This window comes from Cyprinodon tularosa, unplaced genomic scaffold (genome assembly GCF_016077235.1).
Source record: "Cyprinodon tularosa strain WSP-4 unplaced genomic scaffold, ASM1607723v1 ctg13, whole genome shotgun sequence".
Classification (NCBI taxonomy): Eukaryota; Metazoa; Chordata; class Actinopteri; order Cyprinodontiformes; family Cyprinodontidae; genus Cyprinodon; species Cyprinodon tularosa.
The window spans coordinates 1,464,755-1,486,077 of NW_024038114.1; the positions used below are offsets into that span (position 1 = coordinate 1,464,755).

The window sequence follows — 21,323 nt, forward strand, 5'->3', positions numbered from 1 at the left end:
TTTAAAATGCCCCTGACAGCAGGTTGTCTCTGGACTCTGTGGATATTAACATAACATTTCTGTGTAAAAAGTATTTATTTATTGATCTCAAAAAATATTTTAACATCTAGGAAAACTAATTAAGTTTTTCAATTGCTAAAAGTCATTAATCAAAATGATCACAAACGCTGAAATATATCAATCTCTTTTCAGTAAAATGCTTATCTGAGTTTTTCTTTTCACATGGAACACCTGGGCTTCACTGAAATACACTCTTTCTGTATCGAATGAGTGTTTTTTATGTACTTTATGGCCAAACCATAAAGGTTTGGCCGCTATGCTATCTGTATTCCTCAAGCCAATAAGGGCACTCTCCATCTAATCTAGCAACGCTGTCAAAAAAGTAATTATTTTACTGACTGTCGAAAAGTCCCTCTTTTTCCTACTGGTGCATAGCTGCAAATTGTTGCTGTAATCATTCATTTATTCATCATCTGTTTCATTTATTTCCTCGAATGGAATTGATTTATATAAAGTTTTACTAGTCACACAACTTAGTAATGAACACCTTGGTCCTCACACACTTATGCAATCAGCATACTTTATTTATGCCATCTCTTTTGTGACTGTTGGATGTTTAGGTAACTGCCTGATACTGCGGTTCACTCCCGATGCCCCCAATTAGCCTCTTTGTTGCCAGATCCTCATAAATCCAAGATGGCTGGACATTCCCAATGCCGTTTATATTTTCATATGAAAATGTCCACTTCAGGGTTCTAGAGATTTTATCAAAGGATTAATCAGACTATTTTGAAATCAAAAGATTTTCTTCGCGATCCTTTCCCCTAAATTTTCCTATGGTGCCACATAAAAGAAGTGTTTTATATATCACCTCAACATATATGTATGTTTCCTTTTACTCAACTGTAATGAATCAGTCAGAAACCTAAAAAGCCAGGATGTCCTTATAACTGTGAGAGAAATAAAAAGTAATGTGCCTTTCTTATATAGCCTACCTACATATCTGGTTTAACTGTACATTAGTAGTTACATAATGCTTTAAATACATTTTGTCAACAAAGACATACATAAGGATAAAATCTAAAAATGTTGAACAATCTACATGTTTTAGCCATGCAAAAATATGTTATGTAGAAACCCTTTTTTTAAAAAGGCGGTTGTCTCTTAAGATTACTAACTAACAATACCCTAGCCATGACAAAAGCATTTTATATTTATTTGCACAGGAATTTATGACAAAAGATTAATTATAAGGACAAGAAAGCCGCCCAGGTCTCTAGATTAAATCACTTCCATAAATAAACAAAACAAATAATCAGTTAACTTATTTTATTCATTTTACAGAGACCCCTTAAATAATTAAATCATGGGAACTTAGATTTAGAAATCAGATGCCTCAAGAGGAAAAAATATCTGATAGGTTTGGTTAAAAAGAAAAATAAACAATGTCTGATAAAACAACTAACAACACATGAGAACAGACAATAATATTTTAAAGTGTCTTGTGATGAAAAAACATTAAGGAATTGGCAGATGTTGGGTTTTCCATTGTTTTTATACAGTTTAAAATACATGCTGGGGCATCTGACTAACCATTACAAATCCAAGTGGAGCCTGGACTCAAACCATATGACGGCCATATTGATGGTGTGTTGCATTCAGTCTCTCTAACAAGAAAAGTAAAATTTGTATGTTTTTCTTTCAAATCAGCTAATCTCAGTGAAAGATATTTAAGTGCCTCATCACATGGCAGGGATATTATTTTATTCAATTAAATTAAAAACAAAATATAAAATCAGATATAGTTAATCTCAAATATTTCAAATATAAATTTGAGTATGGGTTGGATTCAGGTTTGAAGGTTCAGGATCATGTCTCAATAATTTCTTACTTTCTTCTTGTAGCAAAGCTGTTTTTTACCCTGACTGTCTTAACATTTGACATAAATTTCCATAAATTAGGTCACACTGCTGGTAAAGACACTCTCTTTTTTTACCCCATTAAAATCACTTTGGGTTTATTATCTTAAGTGACCTAAATATCTGTTAACATAAGTATCCTCTTTGCAAAATTCTTCATTTTCTATAAAAAGCTACATGATTATGAAGTTCTACCTCATTGCATTGGCTGATGAAGTTTCCGCATCCTAATGTATCTTCAAGAACAAACACAGCTTTTATCTATGAGCCACAGGCTTAATGCTAACTTAAGAAATGTATAAAATTTCTCCATCTGTAAAAATCTGCATTTTGAAGAGGTTAGTCTATCAAACACGTTTAACTGTAAATTCAGCAGCATGTATACAGAATAAAAGTATATTGCTAGGGTAAAAAAAAAATATGTGAACCTTTCTTTTATTTTTATTGCCCAGCGTTCGCTGCTTGCCGGATTCTGTCACTTAAAATACAAATTAAGGCTTTTCAAATTTGGCAGAACAGGATAAAAATCTAATTTTCCTGCTGTGACAAATGTAAAAAAAGAAAGAAAAAAAGAAAAATCATAAAAAGAAAAATGAAGGAAAAACACATTGAACTGCTGGAAATTCACAGTTAAGAACCAAGTTTTCCAGCATCTTTTTTAAGTGTGCTGTTTTCCTGAGTAGCTTCTGCACCTCAAAATCATCTGGTCCCTTTTCCCTTTAAGGTTTGGATCTGGGAATAAAACAAATTTAAAAAAAAAGTCAGATTTTATAAAAAAACATATTAATTTATTTGGAGCTGTTTCCTCTTACCTTCGACCAACATGTCCTACCGGCCGCCATACAGGTGGAGCTTAACAAACGAGATGGTCTCAACTGTGTTCTTGTGGCCTTTCTCATAAATGACGTAGATGTACTTCTGGTCTTCAACAGATCCGCTATTCAGAGTCGTAATGCAGGAGTAGCCACTGGGCCCTGGCCAGATCTGAATGGCTTTTTCCTCCCAGGATTTTCCATCTGTTAGCGACCATCGTAGCGTCAGATTAACTCCTGATGAGAGAACAATAGGTTAGTTTGCTTATTACCTTCAGTTTTGTTCCAGTCTAAGCATTATTGGTTAACTTTACACCAACTGCAAAAGCAAATTTTTGATTTTTTTTCTTACTCTTTTGGTCATTGGAAGGGTTGGTGAAGTAGAGCACTCCATCTTTCTGCAGAGCTCCTGCTGCAACTACAGGATCAATCAGGTTGTAGTCGAAAAACAGTTCATCCACTGGGAGGGTCAAGCCTCCGTCCAAACTGCGCACCACAATGCGGCAATGGCAATGGTAGTTGTTTTGGTTCCGGACGTTGATCATGATGCTGCCATCTGTCATCTCAACAGGCTGCAGGAAAACAGAAGAGGAGTCAGGCTTAAAATGAATGCATGTCATGAAAACATTTTCATTTTCCAAACTCTTTTCTTGCTAAATTGAGTAAAACTCAAAATGTTGACACATGCAGCCAGCAGGGGGCAGTAGATCCAAAAATTACCATAGTTCAACACCTCTCTCGGTTGTACCTATATTTATTAAAGCTACAGTGTGTAATTTTCAGCGACATCTAGCGGTCAGACTACAGACCGCAGCAACATGAACATCTCCCCCCCACCGCTTCTCCCCCCCAACAGTACGGCGAGCGTTACGGGACAAAATTTCTTCTACGACGTCCACATCACCTACCCTCTCAAGTGATGAGGTTTGTTTACATAGATAATTTTACAGATAGTATTTCATTAGTCTGAGTAGGGTATAGATTTCATGTAGACTTAAGATAATAAATATACCCGTTATTTTTTCTACATCGTTGTGACGTCTTGGTGAGCTGCTTTGCATGGTGATATAAACAGACGAAGTAATTGTAGTCATTAGTTTAACAGCGAGATTGTGTTCGCTGGAAGAATATATATCCCCCGTTTACAGAGTCCAAGTCATTTTGGTGGCACGGGGGTTACAACGCGAGGGAGAGGGAGAGGACGAGGGCGAAGGCAGGGAGGCCGTGCAGCTAGGGCCAGGCGAGAGAGGGGAGCCAGCGGGGTGAGAGCAGAGGAGGAAAGGCTTGAAGATCTCCAAAGGAGCCGGAGAGAAGTAACCGAGGTATATATCCAGAAAATTATTTTACAGAAAATTACTGAATCATTACCTGTGAAACGTCAGGGACGTTGCTGAATAAGTATACTGGAGAGTAACAGCATCATCACGCAGCATGTTATTGTTTTAGACAGGTCTGAGCATCCTGTACTCCAAAAACTGCAGTGATATTAGACAATTGTGTGTGTAGGATTAATTACCTGTCCAAGAGAAAACTGGCAACTTGAGCGTCACTTTGAAAACCTTTTTCCTCCATCAGTGACTTCCATCGTGTAAATGCCGTGCCAATGTTGATCCGTGTTTTTTGCCGTTTCTTGTCACGCTTGCGTTTATTCTCGTCGTGTTTCCGCTTCTTAGATGACGGGGGTTCGGTGCCCGCCGCTTTTCGTTGTGATACAGAGTAGGCATGATCCTCCATTCGTCTGATGTTTGGCCACACAGTGCCAAACAGTTTGCAAAGTCACTCACGCCTGCCGCCTTGTTCACCTTTCTTGTTACTGAGGCGCAGTATACCTGCTTCTTCTTCTTCTTTGGTTTCAGGCAGACTAAACGCTTCTCAGGCATAATACTGCCATCTACTGTTCAGTACCGCCTCAGTTAATCTCTCTCAACTTGCCGTAGTTATTTTTGAGCGTCATGGGAGATCTCGCAATCGCTAGTTTGTTGCCTCTGCGCTTGCCGTAGCGCAAAGATGTCAGCCTCCATGGCTGCGAGACCCGCTCCTATGTAATTATAAATAACGAATTCTAAGGCAACGCAAATATTATGGTTAAAAGGCTGAGCTCATAGGTGATGATAAATAACATAGTTATGTATAATATATTAAATTTCTGACTTTATATGCCTGTAATTATTACACACTGTAGCTTTAAATAAACATGATATAGAAATGAAACTAAATGCTCCAGGAATGGTGGACACCTCTGTAACTAACTGAAAAAAAAAACAATGTTCATACTTTAAAATCAAAATTAAGTTAAAATTATTCATTTTGTGAGGCAACGAAATGCTTGCACACAAGAAAAGAAAATAATAATCGAGTTCCTCAGCAGCAATGTATTTATCCTAAACACCACACCATGGCGTATTTTTTCTCCTTACCAGATACAAATTTGTGTCATCAAATCTTCAAAGATACAAAATTAGACTTTGAACCTATGAAGGGTTTAAGAGCTTCTTATGTTTGCTGATAACGTTCGTGTCACTTAAGAGTGGCAAATCATCAGGGCATTGTTTTCAACCGGTTCTATCTTTTTCCCACACAGTGATGTTAAAGGTATTCAATTTCAATATCAGACAAAGATAACATGAGCAAATACAAAACACTGTTGACCATTTCATTTATTTGAATGGGAAAAAAAGCTACCAGAACTGCCATCAAGCATTTGTGGTCACTGACGTTTTCAGAGGTAGGCTTACTTGTTCTGGATTGACAGAGTTTAAGGTCATACATTGATGGGTTGACATTAACCTTCAGGATTTGCTGCTAGAGAGAAGAATTCATTATTCAAAAAAATGCAGAACGTTGTCCAGATTCCCAAAGAATTGAATCTTTCAGTAGTTTTGGGTGTCTGGGCCCCCTGGGAAGGTTCCTCACGGTTCCAGGTATCCAAGGCGACAACCATTAACTGGACGCCGTAAGTTTTAGAAATAGCCGAGTCAGTCAACTTCAGTAATCTGATCTTAAAGGTTTAGCAGGAATCATGGGGCGGGACATGTAGGAATAACGAGTCAGAAGGGCCTGGGCATTTTCTCATTTAAAAAAGGAGCAAAGAGAAGCACTTAGTGCATTTGAAGATGGGAAAGATGTCTGTAGTATACTTCCGACAGGATTTTGAAAATCTTTGATTTATTTACGCTGCAACGATTGGCTGAAAGTGTATTATGTAAGGAGGTTACTAGCTGGCACGTCAAAGTATTGTACTAAACGTCCCTCCTTTTCATGGACAGACTGAATGGCAGCCATCCCAAATTGATAACGTAGAACTCAACTCAGTTATACACATAACAATCTGGCGAATGCCAGGTTACAAAGAGGCACCTTGGACCCACCAAGAGCTCAGTAAGGAAATTAAAAATGGTCACCAGCAGGGTGTGTAAGTTTCTGTGAACTGAAAAAAGTTTCCTTTTGTCCTCTTTTAAAATAAAACACAGAAACAGAAATACTATGTTGACATTGACAGAGGGATCCTCAGAGTCCCCATCTGTACATATCTTAGAAACCGCAGCGTACAAACCAACCTGGCACTCATCGGGGTTGAAGTCCTGAGCTCTTTTCGGTTGGTTATAAGGGATGCTCTTCAGGGCTGCTCCATTGTACCAGTTTTCTCCATGATCGTCACTCAGGATGCAGAAAACTCCGTCCCCCTCAATGGTCCCATGGCCACAGACCACCAACCGCCCCTTTGCAGGATTAAGGCGCTTCTATAGTGCAAAAAAAAAGAAAACTTTAACAGCCCTTCTTGATATTGTTTTTTTTTTTTTTTTTTTTGTTAGGAGAGAAAAAAAAGCCTTTAGATTTACCATTTCTCCAGCACAGACTCAGAATCAGGTAAAGCCTCACAGACTTTGTTGCCTATCCCAGCATGAGACTCCCTGCATCCTAATGTCATGGTGCAACCCCTCTGCCTGATTACTCTTGTGTTAGTGCTTTTTATGAATTCCACCAAATAATCTTAGTGCCATTTTTTGTTACCACATAAAAAAAAAAATCAATGAATCCATAAATAAAATTACTGAACTGTATATCAGTCATAATAGTTTTGCACAAAAATTAAATTTAATTTTTTCTTCTTTTCTGAAATATGGATTGATTACATTTAGTATTCTGTAGCTTATTTTATGGTGCCTAATAGATAAAAATAGTGAACACAAACTTGTGCACCACAGAAATAGGGGGAGATGAACTTTGTAGATGGTGGTGCTGCTTTTACGAGATTTATGGATTAAACTTTGTGTTTGCAGCACATTTTATGTAATATGTAGACCACACTTGGTCTACATATTATCTTGATAAAAAAGGATAGTTTAAAAAGGATGTTAAAAAAAGATAGATTATGGTTTTACCTGTTTTTGCTTCTAGTAGCATGTAAAATGGCTAAAGGAAGACCCACTTAAAGCTACAGTGTGTAACTTTTAGCGACATCTAGCGGTCAGACTGCAGACTGCAGCAACATGAACATCTCCCCCCCCACCACTTCTCCCCCCCCAACAGTACGGCGAGCTTTACGGGACAAAATGTCTTCCACGACTTCCGCATCACCTACCTCACCTGATGAGGTCTGTTTACATAGTTAATTTTACAGATAGTATTTCATTAGTCTGTGTAGGGTATAGATTTCATGTACACTTAAGATAATAAATATACCCGTTATTTTTTCTACATCGTTGTGACATTTTGGCGATCTCGCAATCACTAGTTTGTTGGCTCTGCGCTGCCGTAGCGCAAAGATGTCTGCCTCCATGGCTGCGAGACCCGCTCCTATGTAATTATAAATAACGAATTCTAAGGCAATGCAAATATTAAGGTTAAGAGGCTGAGCTCGTAGATGATGATAAAATAACATAGTTATGTATAATATATTACATTTCTGACTGTATATCCCTGTAATTATTACACACTGTAGCTTTAAAAAAACAAAAAACAAAACATTTATAAAAGAGGAGGCAAAGCATCAGAAAGAGGACACCAAATGATGCCTCACCTGTTTCTGTTTTTATTCTCCATGCAAGTGAAAGCGCATTGTAAGAAGAGAATTTTTAATAATCTAAAGCAAAATTGAGCTTGAAAAAGTCCTATAATCCTATAAACAAAATGCAAGACAGCGTTAGGCCACTGGTTATAGAGGATTAGTGCACAACCCAAGCTTGTGAACAACTTCTCCAGGCTTGATTCTGGAAGCTCCTCCTACAAAAAAAACCTCAAATAATTGTTGTTCAATTACCATAGAAAATCAATCAAAGCACACGTATGCATGGAGTACAATATATATTCAACTTGTCTAAATAAAGCTTTTTAGGTCTCCTGCTCTGCCCTGGAAACAGACATTACAAAATACTTGGTAACCCCTCAAATCTACATCAAGAAACAGAAATAAATGCAGTACCTGTATAGAGCAACATAAACAAGGCAACACAATAGATAAGCCAGACAGAAGTAATAAAACAAAAGGAATAGTGTGATTAATGATTGTTTATATTTAGTGTAACATACGTATGTGATACCAACTAAGAAAGGCCAGTAGAAATCCTTTTCTTCAATGCCTGAAAGAGTCCCACTAGGGCTTTCCTAGATGTCCCTTAGAACAGTCTGTGCAAAGCTGTGATGCAACTTGTTGGGAGCTGGAGAAGTTCTACCTTTCTCCAGCAGAGTCCGCCGTGGATCCTTCTGAGTGAGCCTCCTGCACAGCTGCAGCCCATCAAGATCATCAGAGGATCCACTATATAAGCTGTCTTCAGACTTTGCCTCAACGCCGCAGTGTTGATCCAGTTGGTCAGCGCCTAAGCCTAGACTCTCAGTGTTACTTTGTGACTTTGAATCCAGCCAGGATTCTAACCGTTGTCTCTGTCTTCCAGGAAACCAGTGTCTCCTCTGTGAAGCTCAGGAAGAGCTAACCTGCCGAGCCGACCCTCTGAGCCAAACCCGAAGAACCCTAGAGAACTTCCATGCAGCTCAGGACTAAGAGCTGGAAAATCCTAAGCCAAGGTCTGTTCATTATTAGACGTGAGACGCTGAAGCAGCAAGCGGACTCTGCTAATCAACTCCTCTCCAGATCCAACAGTGACTCTCCCAAAGCTAACCTCAAGAACCCTCAAGGTACAATCAGTTATCATCTAGAAATCAAGCTCCTGCTTGCAACGCTAACTGAACTGTCTCTCACGCAGACTCCGGTGAACCAGTGTCCAGGCCCAAACTAGAACCAGTACTTTCAGTGTGCTTGTATCAAAATAAACTTGTTGAACTTTTATCCCTGTGTCCGTCAGTGGTGTTCTGCATACTTGGGTCGCTATTAGTGAACCCATCATGACAGAACACTGCGGCCAAACTCAAGGCCCAGCAGATCACCTCACCCGCCGATTTGAGGAGCAGGATGCCCAAATTCAAGGACAAACCCAAGCGCTCCGTGAGTTATACCGCCTGGTTGATACTCATAACCATATGCTACAGAGCTGTGCTAACTATTTGAACAGCGCTAATGCTGCACCAGCACCACAACCATTTCCGGGTCCAGTTCCACCTCCGAGGTCACCAGCAGTGACGTCATCAGAGTTCCACCCAAGTCTTCCAGAAAGATTTTCTGGTAACATGAAAGATTGCAAAGGATTTTTATTTCAGTGTCGTCTGATTTTTCAGAACTCCCCAGGCAGCTTTTCCACGGATTACAAAAAAATAACCTTCATCCTCTCTCAGCTAACAGGAAGAGCCTTGGAGTGGGCTCAGGCAAGATTTGCCACCGACGATAGCCTTAACTGCTATTACTCTGATTTCCTCTCTGAATTTACTCAGGTATTCAACCAAGAGACAGATCAAACCATTGACTCTCGAGCTCTTTTCAATCTAAAACAGGGAAATTCTTCTGTGGCTGAATTCTCCATCAACTTCCGGGTTAAAGCGGCAGCTTCCGGATGGAACCAAAGCGCTCTGAAGGGAGCCTATTTCATGGCTTTAAATGAGCACATTAAAGATGAGCTTGCAACCCTCGACGAACCAGCTACCCTCGAAGATCTAATTCGTCTTACCATTAGATTGGACAATAGAATCCGTGCCAGAAACAGTTCTAAAAAGCAGGGGATACTTTCTTCTGCCTCACATAACGTGACTGTTTGTTCTTCCTCTACAGAGCAGCTGCCCATTCAGAGACCTAAGTCCCAGTCTCTACCGCTGCCCATTCAGGCCTCTCATTCGGGCGAAGGAGATGTCGAACCCATGCAGGTGGGACACACGAGGCTAACCCCAGAGGAGAGACAAAGACGTTTTCTAAGCAAACTATGCATTTACTGTGGTGAGAGTGGACACTTCATCGCTTCCTGCCCGGCTAAATCAAAAGCCTGGGCCCGCCAGAGGATCTGAGGAGTCTGGCGGGCCAAATTAACACTAAGAAATCTCCTCGACTGTTACTTCCTGCCACGTTGTTTTGTGCTAACCAAAGCCTCTCCTTTTCTGCATTCATCGACTCAGGCTGTGAACGGAACTTAATAGATTCTAACCTCGTCCAACAACTCCAAATTGAAACCATTCCTCTGACTCAGTCTCTTAGTGTTTCTGCTATTGACGGAAAGAGACTTCACCAAGTTACCCATCAAACTCAGCCCCTCGAGCTACTTCTGTCAGGTAACCACCGAGAGACAATAACATTTTTTGTTTTTCCCTCTGCATGTTCCCCTCTGGTGCTTGGTTTCGAATGGTTGGAGAAGCATAATCCTCACATTAATTGGACAGAGCGTCACCTGGAATCATGGTCCATCTCATGCCATGAAACATGCCTCCGTTCAGCTGCCCCCTTGGTGGGGTCTCCTAGAGGTGGGGGGGAGATGGACTCTCCTGACCTTTCTTCTGTTCCTTCCGAGTACCATGACCTAGCTCCTGTCTTCAGTAAGGTCAGTGCGACGTCCCTACCTCCACACAGACCATATGACTGCGCCATTGAACTTTTACCTGGTGCACCACTACCTAGCAGCAGGTTGTATAATATTTCCAAGCCTGAAAGAGAAACCATGGAAAAATACATTAATGAATCATTAGCTGCAGGAATAATCCGCCCATCTTCCTCTCCTTTGGGCGCCGGGTTCTTCTTCGTTGGAAAGAAAGATGGCTCCCTGAGACCATGTATTGATTACCGAGGTTTGAACCAGATCACAATAAAGAACAAATACCCACTTCCTCTACTCGCCTCTGCATTTGAACCCGTACAGGGAGCCACAGTTTTCTCTAAACTGGATTTAAGGAACGCATATCATCTTCTTAGGATCCGAGAAGGAGATGAATGGAAAACAGCCTTCAAGACTCCATTGGGCCAATTTGAGTACTTGGTAATGCCTTTTGGTCTAACTATCGCTCCAGCCTGCTTCCAGGCCCTCGTGAATGATGTTCTCAGAGACTTTTTAAATGTGTTTGTCTTCGTTTATATTGACGACATACTCATTTACTCCAAGAACCTCGATGAACATAAGAAACATGTCCGCCTTGTTTTACAGAGACTGCTGGAGAACAAGCTGTTCGTAAAGGCCGAGAAGTGCGAATTTCACCAGTCTTCAGTCACCTTTTTGGGGTTTGTGCTCGAGGGCGGCCAGGTAAAACCATCTGAGGACAAGATAAAGGCAGTTTTAGACTGGCCAGTTCCAGAGAACCGCAAACAGCTACAGAGATTTCTAGGCTTTGCAAATTTTTATCGTCGGTTCATCAGGAACTATAGCCAGACCGCCTTTCCATTAACTTCTCTGACCTCTGTCAAACGCACTTTTCAGTGGACTCCTGAGGCGCAAGCTGCGTTTGATAAATTAAAATCTTTATTTTCCGGAGCACCAGTGCTAATGCAGCCTGACCCAGCTAAACAGTTTATTCTCGAGGTGGACGCTTCAGATTCTGGAGTTGGAGCAGTCCTATCCCAGAGACTTGACACGGATCAAAAGATCCACCCTTGTGCATTCTTCTCCCGTAGACTTTCTTCCGCTGAGCAGAATTACGATGTGGGAGACCGAGAGCTGTTGGCCATCAAACTAGCGCTGGAGGAATGGAGACATTGGCTGGAGGGAGCTGAGCATCCGGTTCTAGTATGGACTGACCACAAGAACCTGGCTTACACCCAGTCAACCAAGCAAGCCAATCCTCGTCAATCCAGGTGGTCCATTTTCTTCTCACGGTTTAATCTCATCATCTCCTACAGACCCGGATCCAAGAATGTAAAACCCGATTCTCTCTCTCGTCTTTACTCCGTCGACCATCCCGAGACGCCTGAACCAGTCCTTCCGGCTTCCTGCACTGTGGGAGTGGTTAACTGGGAAATTACTGACCTTATCAACTCCGCCCTAGCTACTGAACCCGATCCAGGTAACGGTCCAACTAACCGAACCTATGTACCATCTTCCGTCAGGTCCCGTCTCATCCAATGGATGCATGCTGCCAAGTTTTCTGCTCATCCAGGAGTCAGCAGAACAATAGCTTTGATCTCAAGATGCTTCTGGTGGCCCACCCTCCATAAAGATGTCAAGGAGTATGTGTTGGCTTGCTCCACATGTGCCCGTAATAAAGCCTCACACCAACCTCCTTCAGGCCTGCTACAGCCGCTTCCGGTTCCCTCGCGCCCTTGGTCCCATAACGCCATTGACTTTGTCACCGGCCTCCCCGTTTCTCGAGGTATGTCCACCATTTTCACCATTGTAGACCGTTTTTTGAAGGCCTGCCATCTCATTCCCCTTAGGAAACTCCCCACGGCCTTCCAGACAGCCCAGCTCCTCGTCAAACACGTCTTCCGTTTACACGGCATTCCCCAAGAGATCCTCTCGGACCGGGGTCCTCAGTTCATTTCCCAGGTGTGGAAGGCATTCTGTTCTGCTCTTGGCTGTAAACCCTCTCTGACCTCTGGTTACCATCCTCAATCAAATGGACAAACTGAGAGGATGAACCAGCAGCTGGAATCCACCCTTCGTTGCCTCACCTCTAACAATCCCGTGGACTGGAGCCAATTTCTCACTTGGATCGAATACACGCACAACTCCCTCAAATCTGCTTCCACTGGTCAATCTCCCTTCCAGGTTAGTCTCGGTTATCAACCTCCACTTTTCCCCGCAGACGAGAGAGAGATTTCGGTCCAGTCAGTAAACCAACACATCCGCCGCTGTCAGAAGATCTGGAGAGAAACCATCGCCACCCTCAACCGATCTTCAGACACCAACAAACGCTTCGCCGACTCCAGGAGACGTCCCGCCCCCGAGTACACAGAGGGCCAAGAGGTATGGCTGTCCACTCGGGACATTCCCCTCAAGGGGATGTCCCGAAAACTCTCGCCCAGATTCATAGGCCCCTACAAGATCTCCCGAGTCATCAGCCCATCTGCCGTCCGTCTCCAACTGCCTCAGTCTCTCCGGATTCATCCAACCTTCCACGTGTCACAAGTCAAACCCGTCGTCTCAAGTTCTCTGTGCCCACCTTCCGACTCCCCACCACCCGCCCTGGAGGTCGATGGTCATCCAGCCTTCACAGTCCGACGCATCGTGGACTCCCGTCGACGAGGTCGCGGATGGCAGTACCTCGTCGACTGGGAGGGTTACGGACCGGAGGATCGCCAGTGGGTTCCGGGCTCGTACATCCTCGATCCTGCCCTTATCGAGGAGTACGAGCGTTCCTGCCCTTCAACCTCTTCCGGACCGCCAAGGGGCGGTCGTTGAGGGGGGGGTACTGTTGGGAGCTGGAGAAGTTCCACCTTTCTCCAGCAGAGTCCGCCGTGGATCCTTCTGAGTGAGCCTCCTGCACAGCTGCAGCCCATCAAGATCATCAGAGGATCCACTATATAAGCTGTCTTCAGACCTTGCCTCAACGCCGCAGTGTTGATCCAGTTGGTCAGCGCCTAAGCCTAGACTCTCAGTGTTACTTTGTGACTTTGAATCCAGCCAGGATTCTAACCGTTGTCTCTGTCTTCCAGGAAACCAGTGTCTCCTCTGTGAAGCTCAGGAAGAGCTAACCTGCCGAGCCGACCCTCTGAGCCAAACCCGAAGAACCATAGAGAACTTCCATGCAGCTCAGGACTAAGAGCTGGAAAACCCTAACCCAAGGTCTGTTCACAATTAGACGTGAGACGCTGAAGCAGCAAGCGGACTCTGCTGATCAACTCCTCTCCAGATCCAACAGTGACTCTCCCAAAGCTAACCTCTAGAACCCTCAAGGTACAATCAGTTATCATCTAGAAATCAAGCTCCTGCTTGCAACGCTAACTGAACTGTCTCTCACGCAGACTCCGGTGAACCAGTATCCAGGCTCGAGCCAGAACCTGTACATTCAGTGTGCTTGTATCAAAATAAACTTGTTGAACTTTTATCCCTGTGTCCGTCAGTGGTGTTCTGCATACTTGGGTCGCTCTTTGAGAACCCATCATGACACAACTGTTATTATTATAAAATCCTGCCTAAAAAAGATATGCAAATGAGCAATAAAAAATTAGGTTCTAAAACATTGCATTTTGCGTGCTTTTTTTTTAACTATTGCACAATTGATGTGTATCATAAAGCTAAACACACTCCAAAAATTAATACAAACTTCACATTTACTAATTTGATATCAGGACAGTCCTGTTATCACTTTATTTACAATTGAGAGGGGACAAAAAAATGCGTCCTTCTTCTCTACTTTGAGTGGTTTCTCTTGATTTCCTCCTCCTAGTGATCCAAAAATGCATCTTTGTGTAATCTTAAAGCATGTCTTTCTGTTATAGAAATTTTTAATTGTGAGGTTAGGAAGTCTGGCTTGGAATACAAAAAATAGAGGAGACTGCACATCCAGAAAAGGAGAACCTTCCAAATAACCTTCGTTTTCTGATTGTATCAACAGCGGCTGATAATCATTCCCCCTCAAAGCAAAGAGCCACTCCAAGGTTCATCCTTCTTGTTTGCACAGTAATGACACACAGCTACAACACCTGAAACAATGATACCAACACCTAAGAAAGATGTGTAGCACATAAAATGAAAATTAATCTTCAATCGCTGCAGTGTAAGCTAGACACTAAAGATTCTAACAAAATCAAAATTACAGTCTTATTAACAGTGTATATATGCTATAAAGGTAGATAAGCACCATTTATTTGAGTTATCTGAAGAAACAAAACATCTTTTCTTTTCAAGCCTAAAATACTGGCATGTTCTACTGACAAATAAAACCCATAAGTTGATTAATAGTTTGAAAGGAACATCATTATATATTCCTGAGCATAGAAGAGGATCTGTGATGCTATGGGCTTGTAGTTCTACTGTGCTTCTAACAAGGGGCTCAGGGACTTTGATAAATTCCATAGTCTGATTAGATCATTAAAATACCAAACTTTAGCTTTCCTCTGTTAGAAAAAGCTCAGAAAACTTGTAGAATGGGTTACAAAGAAGGGAAGGTGATACAGTAATGGTTGTAAAATCCTGTATCTGTTTGCTCTGACCTTATGAAATGTTTTAGAAAATGAAGTTTTGTTGTATTAAAGCATAGAGAGTAGGGGTGCCAATAACTGTGCCATTAGAAGTATTACTCTACATCTTTGGGGGTGGGGTCCCCCCCATTAAATAAACCTACTCAAAATAGACTTTTTTTTTTTCTTTTCTGACCTGAAAAAGACATACTCCAAACAATGTTTATCTGGTCTGACAGAGAGTTAATCACAAAAAAGTAATCATCCCTGTCAAGTATCAGCACTAAAACCTGCTGAAATGCAACAGCTAAGAACCATCTTCTTCCCAAACAGTTGCTTGAAAATTCCTTCAATAAGTATAAAGGATGCTTACAAAGAAAATCCACTGCAGACTATTGATTTAAGTTGTAATCAGTGAGATAATTGTACCTTCTCTTTGTGCACAGTTACAGATAAATGTCTTGTGTCATGATCTTAGAAGAGATGCAGAAGCTAGATAAATGGTTGTGTTATCAAAAAGCAAAGTTTAAGATTGTGTGAGTTGGTTTCAGATTTTAATTTTAACAGCAGTTTGTTGTATCATAAATGTTTTATGTTTTTCCAAATTCCATCATCAGTTATGAAATATATCCACATTAACAGGTTATTAGTTTAGTTTTCCTCTTAGATTCAGGGTCTATAAGCTCATAAAGAAATAGTCACTCAAATATAGATTATGAAAATAGTTGCAAATTTGTTCTAGAAAGACTTAATGACATGTAAAATTAGTAAAGGAGGGATAGCAGTTTCTCCAAGCTGTAAAGAAGGTGGATCCTGTCCTAACTGGAAACTACACCTCAAATAGTGAAAGAGGATGTGGAAATGCTAACAATGTCATATTTCTGTTGGTTTATGGAAACAGATTTTATACAAATAACCTGAAAAAGTATTGATAAAAAATCACAGGGATCATGTCAGATCAACATAGCTAGATTGATTTATAATCATTAAGACAAGCCCTGCTGGCAAAACTTTATAGAAGAATAGTTATCTTTAAATATTGGTAACTTGTCCCAAATTGAGTCATAAAACCTTTGTGTTTATATGACTATTTTGCATCTGATGTGAAACCAGAACCAACCAAAATTGTTCCCTGTTTTATTATAAACAGCAGTACGAAACAATGCCCACCCAAACAAAAAAAAAAAAAAAAAATCAGCTATGATCTTGTAACTATAACTATACGGTTAATTAAAAAAAATAAAGGAAAAAAAAAAATCCAATTAACACTAATGCTCATTTAGGAACTGGATTTAGTAAAGTAAAAAAAAAAAAAAAAAAAAAAAAAAACTGAGAGAAGAAATTATGATTTTAAAAGCTTTAACTATGTTCATGTGACGTAAATGCTGTCAGCTCCTTATGATGCCAAAAAAAAGCTGTTTTGGTTAAATTTTAGCCTTACAATAAAAAAAAATCACTCACAGTTCTCTGCCCTTACATTAAAACTAACCTGTATTTCTTAGAACCTTCACAAATGTATTAAACATTACTTGGTCGCAGCAATTTGGCTAGGCTCGTTAATGTGAAGCCAATTGTGATGCTAACATCCTCTCAGTAGTTACTAAACAGGTTTCTGTTGCTGCTTTCCTTTCCATAGGTGGTTTCTGCAGCTCCACCAGCAGTTTCAGCAATACGCTTAGGAGGAAGCAAAGTGACCAAAATGAGAGGATCCAGGTAGCTGGTTTTTATGTCAAAATGCGACCACAACAGATACAGGTACAAACCTGCACAATAATTTTGACCTAGCTCAAAGCACTGATGAGTCCTCCTAGAATCCGTCCTTTTATTTGGATCAACTTATCGTTCAGCCAATCAGATTGAGGCTCTGATATGTCACACAATTATAATAAAATTTGGAGCCACTGCCTCCACATCTAAAACATCATTGTCCATCTTATTAGTGGGTTGGTTAGTGGGAAGAGTACTAGTCTGCATGTGGAAGGTTGTGGGTTCAACAATTATAACACCAAACAGCCTATCGGTCAGTGTTTAGGTAAATGAATGTGTGGTATTGGGTGAATCCAGCTATAGTGTTAAGTCCTCAGCAGTGAGTATAACTGAAAAAATAATTCAGTCTATATTGAAGTAAACATGCAGAGTTTTTTTTGACAATCTCAAAAGAACACATTGCATTTAAACTGCAAGCTGAACTGCTTGCAATTCCTCTGCAATTTTGAGGTGTGTGTGTTTCTGACGAACATGGAGGCCCATTTTAGGGAACATCTGTGTTCTAAAAATAATAATTGGAGAGCCCAATGCACTCCTAATGCTTCTTTCTCACCTGGATACCGAATCCTGGCCCAGGAGCAAAAGCCTTCACTCCCAGTTGGACCGACAGGTTTCGGGGCCGGCTCCAGCTCAGACCGTCATCCAAGCTTTCCACCATCATGGTGCTAGCTGGGCTGCAGTGATATAGGTGGAAGCAGATGGTGTAAATCAGAATCACCGAACCTGCCTCTTCATCCACAACTACGGAGCCCAAGTTCAAGCCATCTGGAAAGCTACCATCATCCACTACGAAGGAGGTGGGCGACCATGTGCTCCCTGCAAGGAACAGCAGAAGTAAAACAAGTGAGCTGCTAATGTAATCCCAGACCCCACTGATTATTTGAGGTTTTTAAATAAAAATTTCTGGGGTTTCTTGCCTTTGTCAGTGGAACGTCTGACTGCGATGAACTTTGCTCCTACGTCACTGGACGAAGACTTCCTACCCTCTGTTATGGCCAGCAGGCTACCTTTGGGTGTGAAAGTGATGAGTGGGATTCTGTAGGTGTTCACATAGCCCTGGGTTCCGCTTACCCACAACAGCTGCTCCTCATACACCAGAGGGTCAATCTATGCAACAGAGAACAGATCATAAAGAGTTGAGAATGAGGATAAGCAAGAGAAAGATAAAAAGCTTAAAAGTTCTGTGGACAAAACTAGTTAGGACAGGAAAAATGCCTATATTATCTGCAATCTGGTAACAGTTGACTGAGCAGGTAAAGTACTACAAAGTAAAGCATTGAGCAACCTTCATTTTAGCAAAGATACAGAAAACATGATGAAACATGACTTCCCACAAGCTTATGCATGTTAGAATAATAAAATGTCAGCCATCCTTTATTCGATTGTCAGTATTAAGGCTGAGAGCCTGGCTGAATACATTTATGGATTTAGATAAATTATTTTACTTCATAAACATTCATGGAGTTAAAAAGTTACATCCTTTTATCAATGCAATGGATTTAACATTGAACACAGGAGCAGCAGAAGCATCAGACACATCTGGACACACTTTAGTGGACGTCTGTCCTTAAAGTGGACATGCATCAAAAATGAACCAGCAGAATCTTTTTTGCTGCTTCAAGCGCATGCGGTCTGAAAGTAGCATTATTCATTAAAATAAGCTAAGCAACTCTCTCGATTTCATTCGCCAGTGTTACAGGCAAAGTTAATTTTAGATATCTAGATTACTTGCACATTAAAAGAATAAAACCTGGAACAACCTAAACATATTCTCAAATTCTAAAAAAAAATATTTGTACACTTATTTAACATTTAGTGGTATGATTTTCATGTTAATAAATATGGTGCCTGTCTGGCACCAACACACAAAGGCCTAATCCCCCCACTCTAAAACTAAGTTTAAACTCCAGCAAATTGTCTTCTTTGTAAAACACCTAAACATATTGAGTTACTGCCATATAAAAGATGATTTATATTAAAAAACTGACTATGTGTATGTGATAAAATAGCTGCACTGCAAAAAATGTAAATCTCAAGTCATTTTTTTTCCTAAATCAAGGAGGTAAATGAAACACGTTGCCAATAGAACAAGACAATTTATATTTAAAATAAGAAAAAAAAAACTATTATATTGTCTAATTACAAGTGCATATAATCTAATTATCTTATTTTTAAGAGTAATTAATTAATTCCTCTGGCAAATCATCTTATTTACCTGCTCACATTAAGGGTAAATACACTTAATTTAATACATTTCTACTCATTTTTATATCGTTTTTGCAGTGTGGGGACTATACATTTAGATATACCAAACAAATAGGAGTAATAAAACAAAGAATCCTGAGTGGGAAATCTGAATTCATGGGACTCCCAGTGATTTTGGCCCTAAATCTGCCCTTTATTTTTGACAATCCTAGATATGTCATATGCAGATTTGACCATATCCGATTGAGTTGGACGTGGTAGAAAGACTTACATAAGGTATACTGCATTAAAATCTATTTTAATGCAGTATAAGACTAAATTCAGACCCTCTGAGTGCCATTAAACTAACAACACACAACAGTTTAGAGCAGTGGTTCCCAAAGATTTTCTTCTGGGCCCCCCTTTGGATTACAATAAAATTTCCACGCCCCCCCCCCCCCCCCCCCCCCCCCCCCCCCGCCCCCGAAAAAAATAAAAAATAAAATAAAAAATCAACTGGGCACACACAGCTTTCAACCTGATATAATAAACCTATACACATATTTTGTTTTCAAACTCCACTGAAGTTTATTTCACACTTCAGGTTGCAACAAAACAAACTATACACCATCTTTACAGTGGAACACTTTTGTGTAACTGTATTTTTTTCATAGTTCTATACTGTAGATTAGAAGAGGATTCTTTGTTGTCTGTGTTATTTTAAACATATTTCTTTTTTTTTTATTTGTAACAATATTTAACTTTGCTATCATCAATACATTAAAAAAGCCTCTGTGCAAAATGGAGTGAAAACATTGAACAGCTCCCTGAGAGTTTTTTCTTTGTACTTTAATCCTCCCATCTTTTCAGTGGCTGTAGTGAGCCTGCTTGTTGCTGTAGATCTTCTCAAATCTGGGTTGCAGTGTCACAACTGTCCATTTTGCTCAGTCAAAGCAAGCCCTTTTTTTTTTTTTTTTTTTTTTCTTCATTCATCCATGCCGCTTACCGCGCCCCCCCTGCAATGGCATTGCGCCCCCCCTAGGGGGCGCGCCCCACACTTTGGGAACCACTGGTTTAGAGGAAGTTAAGATTTTTAATGATGAAACAAATAGCTTTGTGTTAACCTGTCATAAAGGGAAAAAAACACACTTTTTAAAAAACATTTTAGTAAATCATGGGGCCAAACATTATAAGTTTCCTCTGTTTTGAAGGGAACTTGCCAAACAGGAAAGGCAAGTTCCTTTATGTCTGAGCATAAAGCAGTCAGGTGCAGTTAGACACTTCTGCACTTGACATGACATGAATTCCTCCAGAACTTTTTCTTTTTTAACGACTTAACTAAGTCACGCTTTAACTGCGTGTTTTCTACCTGTTTTTACCTGCATATGACAATGTTATACCATAGTAACGATCGGTTTCGGTCTACCTGAGCTGGGTTGATGGCGCTAAAGCAGCCGGACAGCGCAGCACAGAGCCATAAAGAGACAGCAGCAGCCCTGCTTCCGGTTTCCATGCTTGAATCAGCTTCTGAAACTTTCTCCTTCTTCACTGTGACCAGTAATAATCAAACAAAACAGGAGTCAAGTGTCCAAAGAACCTGAAACAAAAGCTTTCTCTCTCACTAACTCACTCAGCGTTGAACATTTTATGCCTTGTTTATCGGTTGGTCATGTGATCAACTGTCGAAGTCACGTGACTACCTGACCCTCCAAAATAAAAGTGGAGTTCAGTGTTTTTTTATTGCACCATTAAGAAACCTGTATACGTTTGATTTCCCCCTGCAGCAGTAAATCTGCAGAAGAAAAAAAAATAAATTAAACACAGGAGACAAACAGTATGGACATCAGCCACAGACAATTAGAGAAACAACCTGTCACTATCCCTAGACAGACAATAAAAGAACGAAGCCTACAGCAAACAAACAAAAAATATACAATCACTAAAGAAAAAAGCTTACATGCTAATTCATATGACTATAATGTCAGAGGGAAATGTGAAAATGAGGATCTAAAAAGATCACCCTCAGGAATAGCACACCATCTGTATTCTCCCTATAGAAATATTTCCCCTTCAGCACCTCCAGACCATTGCTTGATTCCGGCCTGCTTTAAGGGACACAGAAACGGCATGGTAATAATACTAAGGAAAATGGTAGAAATTTTAATATAATAATAATTTTAAAAAAAATCAATATTATGTACTCGTAAAAATTTACTACTA

At 40.5% G+C, this 21,323-nt stretch overlaps 1 protein-coding gene across 3 annotated transcripts; it reads right to left on the reverse strand.

The window, feature by feature from the left end:
• Positions 1 to 1,199: 1,199 nt before the first annotated feature.
• neu1 (neuraminidase 1) lies at positions 1,200 to 20,783 on the reverse strand. Of its 3 annotated transcripts, none has more exons than XM_038277061.1 (7): positions 20,530 to 20,783; positions 17,837 to 18,026; positions 17,473 to 17,735; positions 6,289 to 6,471; positions 3,084 to 3,303; positions 2,735 to 2,968; positions 1,200 to 2,653 (listed from the first exon to the last, which is right to left on the reverse strand). In XM_038277061.1, the coding sequence occupies exons 1-6, from the start codon at positions 20,614 to 20,616 to the stop codon at positions 2,748 to 2,750; spliced, it is 1,164 nt and encodes a 387-aa protein (XP_038132989.1). In that variant the 5' UTR covers positions 20,617 to 20,783; the 3' UTR covers positions 1,200 to 2,653; positions 2,735 to 2,747. The 3 variants fall into 3 exon arrangements, with proteins under 3 accessions (XP_038132989.1, XP_038132986.1, XP_038132988.1); XM_038277058.1 differs by having other exon boundaries at positions 1,200 to 2,651; positions 2,732 to 2,968; XM_038277060.1 differs by having other exon boundaries at positions 2,729 to 2,968.
• Positions 20,784 to 21,323: the final 540 nt, after the last annotated feature.